Source organism: Arachis ipaensis, chromosome B03 (assembly GCF_000816755.2).
Source record: "Arachis ipaensis cultivar K30076 chromosome B03, Araip1.1, whole genome shotgun sequence".
Classification (NCBI taxonomy): Eukaryota; Viridiplantae; Streptophyta; class Magnoliopsida; order Fabales; family Fabaceae; genus Arachis; species Arachis ipaensis.
The window spans coordinates 129,219,255-129,229,038 of record NC_029787.2 but is presented as its reverse complement, the minus strand read 5'-3'; the positions used below and the strand labels follow the sequence as shown (position 1 = coordinate 129,229,038).

General features: G+C 28.0%; 1 protein-coding gene across 1 annotated transcript in view; it reads left to right on the top strand.

Moving 5' to 3' along the window:
- The window catches only part of LOC107634748 (CASP-like protein 1B1), a gene marked incomplete in the record, with an annotated part of 1,911 nt that extends 878 nt beyond the window's left edge, over positions 1–1,033 (top strand). The window contains 1 exon segment of the mRNA XM_016338174.2: positions 520–1,033. Coding sequence (XP_016193660.1) covers positions 520–738 — 219 coding nt within the window.

The following is a 9,784-nucleotide window of genomic DNA, read 5'->3' as shown; positions in this document are numbered from 1 at the left end:
CATGACAGATAATTTTTATGTAATAAAAATACCTAAAATTTATATTTTTGTTGATATTTTAAAAAAAGTTAAGTAAATTTTAAAATTATTTTTAGGTTTAATGGTTTAATTAAGTTCTATAGTTTCACCAAATTTTTAATTAGATTTTTATATTTTTTTTTTATTGAATCTCTACACTGCTTTTAGTTTTGTAATTAGGTCATTTTCATGTCAAAAACGTTAAAATTAACATAATATATCTTTCAAAATATATGCGGTCAAAGATCTAATTAGGTTTTAAATTATGAATACCTTCAATTTGCAAAAAAAATATTCAGTTAACTCTAATATTTTTTACACTAGAAAGCACCTAATTATAAAACTAAAAGCCGAATAGAGAGCCAATTAAAAGGAAAAAATATATAGAGACCTAAATTACAAATTTGATAAAATTATAGAAACCAACATAATAATTAAACCTAAAAAAAATTATATTATAGTCTTTAATTATATCTAACTTTTTTTTTTTGGGTGGTGAAGATGAATTTGGTTCTAGCATCAGCTGGAGATGGAGCAGCAACATTCATGTCAGAATTGGGAAGGAATGGGAACACACATGCAAGGTGGGATAAGATATGTGACAAGTTTGAATCATATTGCAACAGAGGTGGTGCTGCACTCATTGCTTCTTTCATTGCCATCATTCTTCTCCTCGTTACCACAGTTATGTCCATCTCCAAGCTAAAGCCTAAGAACTAATGTTACTTCTTCATATATATGCTGTGGCCTAAGAATACTTCATCATACACAAAATGTTCTTCTGTATTATTTTTCTTTTTTTTTTCTCTCTTATCTTCCTACTTTGTTTGAGTGTCACAAGGTTTGATATATGTGATTAGTTAATTCAAGACCACAAATAAATATGTAGATTGAGTGGAACTTTATTTTGTGTTTGTATAGTTTGTACTTTGTATTACTAGCTTATGTCCCATTTCAAGTATATGCATGTAATATGTGGGTGTATTTTTATATAAATACTTCTACTTAGCTTATAGTGGTTTATGTCCCTTGATTGACCTTTTCATTTCATTTTTGGTCACTTGGATTGGAAAAGTTAAAAAGAAGAACCATTAACGACATCTCAAAATAATGATAAAAGCTTAATGTCATCTTTCTAGAACTTTAATTAGTGATGGTATGAAGAATTGAAGATTGTGAAAATACATAAGAATTACAGTAAAACACATAGTTAAACTAAACTATTTTTAATATTTTATGGATGTTCCAAAACAAAAATAATTACATTAAAGTTTCATAAACGTATCTATATAAATTGAATTGATCTAATTCGAATTAATCTTTTCAGTAGTAAATCGAATCAGTTTAATTCGATTTAGTACTAATAATTTGATACAAATTATTGACATTTATTACTTTTAAGTTAATATTAACTTTAAAACATAAATGTGAATAAAAAATACTCCTCATTTGCATTCAAATAAAATATCAAAAAAATCAAAACGAATAAGAATAGATATCCAATTTTTGTGTTTTAGTTCAAATTCTAAAAATTCTACATTTTTATTAAAAATCATCTTTTGACTCATTAACATGTAAAAAATTATTACCGAAATTTTTGATGTTGAAAAAATTAATATAAAGTATAGCCCTAAAAGATAGCATAGGGCTTAAAACTTTCATAGTCAAAAATAAAAGATAGTTATACATCATAAAACGACTAACTATATATATTTATACAATATGTAATTTGAGAAATAATATATTTAAAGTTTTAATTATTGAAATATATATTAAAATGACCAACTATATTTATTTGAGAAATAATATCTTTCAATAATTAAAACTTTAAATATATTATTTCTCAAATTACATATTATATATATAGTTAGTCGTATTATAATGTATAACTATTTGTTACTTTTAATTTTGAAAAAAATTCAAGTTTTAAGTCCTATATCACCTTAGAGGGACTATACTTTATATTAACTTTTTTAACATAAAAAATTCTGGTAATGATTCTTTACATGCTAATGAGTCAAAGGATGATTTTTAATGAATTTTTAGAAATCGTTTATTATTCTGTTTTAAATTCATAAGTTTATAAAAATGTAGATTTTTTGGAATTTGAACTAAAACACAAAAATTGGATATCTATTCTTATTCGTTTTGATTTCTTTTATATTTTATTTGAATCCAAACGAGTGGTGTTTTCTTATTGACATTTATGTTTTAAAGTTAATATAGAATAAATAAAGAATTAATTTAAAAATAGTAAATATCAATATTTTGTATCACTACTAAATCAAATTAACCTGATTAGATTTACTATATATATATAGTCATTCGATTTATTAGTATTCATTATGTTTTATGTAAATTGAATTAGGTCAATTCGATTTATTACTGAAAAAGACTAATTTAAATTAGGTCAATTCAATTTACACAGATACATGCATGAAATTTTGATGTAATGATTTTTGTTTTGAGATATTTATAAAATATTGGAGATGATTTGATTTAACTAAATGTTTTATCCTAAGAATTAAATTCATTTATTTGTATTTACTAACAAACAATTATGGTAAGTCTTATAATGGAATCAATAACGAAAAATGAATAATAATTGTGAGTTGACTTGGTGTGTTTATTTCGAACGAGAAAGACGGAAAAAAATCGAAAAAATAAAAGAAGAGAAAGTTAAAAAGAGTAACTATTAATGACGTTTCAATGATAAAAGTTTGATGTCTTTCTACCCATAAAGTGATAAAGACACGAAGATAGCGAAAATACATAAAAAGGAGTTAAGAGCGAGTATGGCTACTAGGTATTCGATTATCTGTTCGAATTCGAATCGAACCAATTAAATTGGTTCTAAAATTAATGGGTAATCGAATCTGATTCGATTCAAATCAATGGTCTTCTCTAATAATTGATCCGGATAACGGTTTTAAAGGTGCAGAATCCGGACCAATCCGTATGTTACCTGAGAAAACGTGTAGAGTAACTTGTTAGAATAGTTAGTAGCTGAGTTAGTTGTAAATAATAATTAGTTAGGATGCTAATTGTTGTTATTTAAGAGTTGTAGCTAGCTGTAAAAGTCAGTTAGAAACCCAATTCAATGAATTGAAATCAGTTTTGAGACTGAGAGAGAACCCCGATTTTCTCTATGGCTACAATTTTCTCATCTTGTGAAGTTCTTCCAGTCCCTTCCTGAACACTTCACCATTTTAACATGGTGCGGTGAGCGTGGAAGGAAGAAATCAGCGAGGAATTGAACTTCAAAAAGGATGAATCGGCAGGAATTTCGTTGAATTTCACTATTGTTGGATTTTTCTCTCCCCTTTCTGAATCTTCTTTCATTCTTCGTCTTCTTTTTTTCTCTTCTACTATTTTCTTCTCTTCCTTTTGAGACTCAAACGATGGAGACTAATGAGATCTGTGTTGTCTGAACAAGATTCAAAGATTCAGGTAACCATTTCTGATTAGCGAGTCTTGGGAAGAAGATTGCACAATTGATTGTGAATTCCAGCGTCAATCGCAAATGGCATCAGAGGCAAATCCAACAATTGATCTGCAAATGCTGAGAAATCTTTTGAATCAGCTAAATCAGATGCAGTCAAATTCAAACAGAAACCAGCAGAATCCAACTTTAGATCTGGTAAGTCCGTATTTCTTGCATCCTGGAGAAATTTCAGGGACAACCCTAATTCCTATTGCGTTAGAGCACAACAATTATCAAGTATGGGAGAGAGCAATGTGGAGAGTGTTGAGAGGAAAGAACAAGATCAGGTTCATAGATGGTTCACTTCAGCGACCAACACAAGAAGATCTACTGTTTGATGCATGGGAGAGATGCAATACATTCGTAGTTTCGTGGATTAATCACTCATTGAGTCTTAACATAGCTAAAAGTTTCCTTTGGATCAACTCGGCGGAAGAACTATGGTCTATGGAGAGAACTGAAACAACGTTACTGCCAAGGAGACATGTACAAGATTGCTGAGTTGGAAGAAGAGATGTTTGCAAGCAAGCAAGGAGAACTATCTGTGACTGATTATTACATGCAATTGAAAACAATCTGGGAAGAACTAGAGAACTTTCGCCTTGTACCAAACTGTTCAAGATGCATTGATATGTGCACTTGCGAGCTTAGTATCATGAGAAATTACAAAGAAGAATCCCAAGTGGTAAGGTTCTTGAGAGGATTAAGTGATCAATTCGCCACTGTGAGATCACAAATCATGCTGATGAAGCCAATGCCGAAGCTAGAATCTGTGTTTGCCTCTGTTTTACAGCAAGAAAGACAGCTAAATATGCTTGAAACCCTAGACAACAATGCACTGATGATGAATGCAAGAAGCAGTAGTGCAAACTCAAGAAGTGAGGTTAATAATGGCAATATGAGAGGCAGAGGCAGAAGCAGAGGAGGAAGAGGTCAAAAACAGTGCACCTACTGTGAAAAATTAGGGCACTTAATTGACGTATGCTACAAGATACATGGATATCCTCCTAATCTCAAGAACAATCAAAGCGCATTCAACAACATAGTTGCTGAAGATGATGATGAAGACAGCAACATGCAGATGCAGTTCCAGAAAAAAAAATAGATGATAGGTCTGAGCCTTATTTTATTTTAGAGCAGAGGGAAGCATTGCTTGCTCTTCTGCAAAACCAAGAAATTCAGAAAGGGACTGAAAGAACTTCACAAGATGAGAAAATTGTGACCAGAGAGGAAATCGGGGTTCTCTCACAGTCTCACAACTGATTTCATTGAATTGGGTTTCTAACTGACTTTTACAGCTGGCCACAACTCTTAAATAACAACAATTAGCCTCCTAACTAACTATTATTTACAACTAACTTAGCTACTAACTATTCTAACAAGTTACTCTACATGTTTTCTCATGTAACACCTCCTCTCAAGTTAGAATCGATGCTTTCCATCATTTTCAGCTTGCTCAAACATTGTTGAAACTGATTGGGAGCCAACGCTTTTGTCAATATGTCTGCCACTTGATTGTGGATGGAGATGGGTAGCAGCTTTGTGACTTGCTCTTGCCATTTGTCTCTCACAATGTGACAATCTATCTCTATATGGGTAGCAACTTTATAACACTGTGAAGTCGATCATGTATTAATTAAATAAATTTTTTTTTTAAAATATATATGTTTTTAATGATTTTGAGTTTTTCTCTATTACATTTTTTTATTTAGCTTTTAATGTATTTGGTGTTTAAGATATTTGGATTTTAATGTGTTTAGTTTTTAATATATTTGGTGTTTAATATATTTATTGCACTTTTATATTTAGTTTTTAATGTATTTGGTATTTAATATGTTTGAATTTTAATATTTAGTATTTAATATGTTTGTATTTTAATGTGTTTGGATTTTATTGCCTTTAGTGTTTAATATGCTTGGATTTTAATGTATTTAGTTTTTAATATATTTGGTGTTTAACATACATGTTTGGATTATTTTTATTGATTTTACATGCTTATTGTACTTACAAAATTTTTAAGATAAAAATCTCGTTTCTTTTTTTTTATGAATTTTTGTTTCACGGGTACCCAATTATCCGAATCAAACCAATCCGTTATTAATCGGTTTGGTTTGGTTCGGGTACATATACAAAAAAACGTAAATCCGAACCAAACCAAACCAATTACAATTCAATTGGTTCGGTTCTAATTTCACTTTAAACTCGAACCAACCCGACCCGTGCTCACCCCTAAAAGGTTTACTTTTCAAAAGACTATATTATATTCTCAAGCCATGTAAATTCAAAAGGAAAAATAACGTGAAAAAAAAATTGATTCACCATGGATGTGCTGTAGATTTACTATTTTCTACTTGTGTAAGATAAAATTAATAAGCACAATAAATTAAATCAGGAGCAAATAGCTATTTCTAATCACGAAAAATTAGAACGCTGATAAAATTATGAATAATTGAAATTAAAGTTATATCTATATAAAATATATTTTGTTCAATAAAAATGATTAATTTTTAAATTTTTATTGATAATTTCGTAAATATTCTTTATTTTTCGTTTCCAAATCCAATCCCTAACCCTAATAATATAATCGTTGTTCTCTCTTTTTTTGTCTCTATCTTCCACCCTTCTTCCTCGTCACAACCACCAAAATTTGAAAATGGTTATCTAGTACCAATTGCAATGCTGAAAATTGAACGAATTGAATGAACAATTAATTGAAATGAGAGAAAATTTAAAAAATTGAAAGCATATAAGATGAAAAAAAAGAACACCTTAACATAGGTATAGTCATTAAACTCGAAAAAAATCTGGTCTACCGTAACTTGACAGTAATGACACTTGACCTTCAAAACTTTACTGTTTTCAATCTTTTTACTGCAACATTATATCTACTCAAAAAATTGACAACCCAAATAAAATAATTATTAAATAAAAAAAAAAGAAAATGGAGAATAATTGACTTCGCTACCGCTCCTTTGCAGCGCACAGGGCATTTGGCCCAGGCCTCGTTTAGCGGAATGCAATTTGCAATAAGCAACGGTCTTTGGGATTAGAGGTAGATGAGGAACCCTTGAACTTTTTCTTTGACTTAAAAACGACATCGTTTGTAGGTTTGAGTTGGGGTGTTTTTCTCTTACCCATTTTGGACAAAGAAGACAAAAAAGAGAATGAGGGAGTGAGTAGACGGTGGAGGTGGTTGGAACTTTGGAGGAGAAAGGTGAGGAAGGAAATGGAACAGTAGTAGTGTTAGAGTTAGTGATAATAAAAGAAAAAGGAAGGATGAGGGAATTGGAGAAGATGGTGGTAATGGAAGGAGATTGTGGCGGCGGAGAAGGGTGGAGGATAGAGACAGAGGACGAGGGAGCGGCGGTTATATTGTTAGAGTTAAGGATTGGATTTGGGAATGAAGTTTGATGAAAGAGGAGGGATATTTACGAAATTACGAATAAAAATTTAAAGATTGGTCTTTTTTATCGAACAAAATGTATCTTATATGAATATAACTTTAATTTTAATTTTTTATTGTTAGTTTTATCGTGTCTAAATTTTTTATGGTTAGAAATGATTATTTACTTATTAAATCAGCTTAATTTAATTTACATATAAATAGTATAAATTGATTTATATAGAAGTATTCGCGTGAAACAATTTTGATTTTGAATATCTATGTAATTTTAAGCTGAAATAATTTTATTTATGTGATTTTTCCATTTTAACTTTTCACAAAACTATTTAAAATTACTATAAGAATACGTTTAATAACATTAACAATATTAAATATAAAATTAAATTAAATTAAAAGTTTAATTATTCTATTGGTCCTTATAATTTCGCAAAATTTTTAATTAGATTTCTATACTTTTTTTTCTTTTAATTGAGTCCTTACACCAAAATTTTTTTTAATTGAGTTCTTTACTTTTTTTTTTCTTTTTATTTGCGTCCTTATATTATTTTTTTTAATCGGGTCTCTATACAATTAAGTTAATTACTGTCAAGAGGGATATAATTGAAAAAAATAATTAGTGCAGCAAGTTAATTAAAAGAAAAAAATATAAAAACCTAATTAAAAATTTCGTAAAATTATAAAAAATAATAAAATAATTAAACCTATATAAAATTACAAAATTTGGAAAAAAAAACTTTACCAAAAAAATGTACTCACACTCAACACATCTCATATTATTTACTTGAGTTATATTTCAACTCTCTCGTTAAATTTAACCACCATCTGAACATGGGAAATGGATCCTCTCAATTGTTAAAAAAATTGAGGGAGTTAAGTGTGATCTATAACCCTTCAATGCACTCTCTCTCATGTTTTCTCTTGATCCCACTTATAATAATTAATGGTGAGAGATCACACTTTATTTTCTCAATTGTTAAAAAAAATTGAGAAGATCCATTCCCCTGAACATGTGCATGATTTATTCAGTGGACAAATTCATCCTTCTCCAGGGTCATAAAAGTTATACTAGTTGAGAAAATTAAACATGGAAAACAAACACCATTGAAATTTCAGAAAATATTCATTCGAGGTCTGTACAATTTTTTTGTCACCCGGTCTCTAACTCCTTTTGTCATTTGACATTACATCACCCACTTTTGTTTTTTTTTTTTCTCTGATATTCGTATGTGAGTTCACAAAGTCTTCAATATTTTAATTTCAGCCTATCTTATTTTCTGCTTGCAGTGAATTAGCAAGATCTTCAAGTCAAGAGATTATTATTAATAACAAGAGCTGCATATCAAGGGTATAGTACTCTTTTACCGTATTTACAACAACAATTGTTTTTTTTTTTCTTTTCCGAAAACTAATATTCATTTTGAAAGTATTTTTTTATTGAATAGATTCGATTTTGGAATGAAGATATGGTGCAAATTTTTTTTTTCATAATATTAGTTTTGATTTTGCATTTATTGATATGTCTATGAAAAAATAAATTTATCGAGTTATGTAGAAATGGTGCAAAAAAATCTTTTCATAATATTCTTTCAATCTTTGTTTTAGTTTTTATTTATTTTTCTAAAAAACAATTGTTTAATTGATTGTTGAATACAACTTCTTTTTTTTTTAGATAATTGTTGAATTGATTATTGAATTAGAGTTGTTTAATCGACTTTTAAATGTAAATATTTTGCGTGAGAAATTCTTTTTCATAATATTAATTTTGATCATGCATTTATCGCTATATCTATTAAAAGAAAAATTTAACTGATTTTTAGTTTCTTGGACAAGATAAAGACTAATTTGTTGCAGTACTTAACTCTATTTAAATATTTGTTATTGGCTAATAGATTATTGCATACACAAAATTTTCTAATGCTTATTTAAGCAGACTAATAAACTAATCACTAAACTAACTTAACTTAGTTAAAGAAAAAAACTCTAACTAGACAGGTTGAGTTACAGTCTTCCAGTAACACACTTTTTAGTAATACATTTTCTGCGTATTATATGCATTAATTATCTAGAGTTTTTTATTTTTTCCACATATTACACTAGATTTATTGGGGCTAAATATTCATTTTTTTTTTCTGCCACATAAATGATTCTTTTAATCATTTATAATTTTTTAAAATAAATAAAACGAATAAATGTCTTTTTCTAGCTTTAACTATTTATTTCAAAGCAGACAAAATACTTTTGGTCTCTAATCATCCAAATAACTAGCTTAAGTGATCTCATGTTATTAGTTTAAAAGTGGTGTCTGATACATCATTATATCAATATTTGTAAATACCTTAGACCAGTTACTTCAAGAATTAAAGATTGATTAAAAATTTTCTAATTATGAAAAGACATTTTGTCCTTCACACAAATAGCCAAAGATTAAAAAAGGTATTTAGTATTTACTTTAAATTAAAAAAAAAAAAACTTCCATTACATCAGTTAAGGATGACTCTACTTATTAAAACTTACTTGATTGAGTTGGACTAAGAGCTTGTTTGCGTGAATTTTTAAGAAAAGATTTTTTTTAAATTATTTTTTTTAAAAGATCTTATAAAAAAGTAAAAGTAATTTTATGTTTAGATATCTCGTATAAAAAGATCTTTTTATCTATTAATTATGTTTGGATATAACAATATAAAAGTATTTTTTTGTTTATTTATTATATGAAAAATATCTTTTTTCTAAGAAAAAAAGATCTTTTAAAAAAAATATAAATTACAACTTCTCAAAAAAGATGTTTTTTTTTAATATTTTTTTTTACTATTAGAAATTTACCAAACACGTTAAAAAATAAAAAAAATCTTAGTTTTAATATAAATATGGTGGTTACTTGT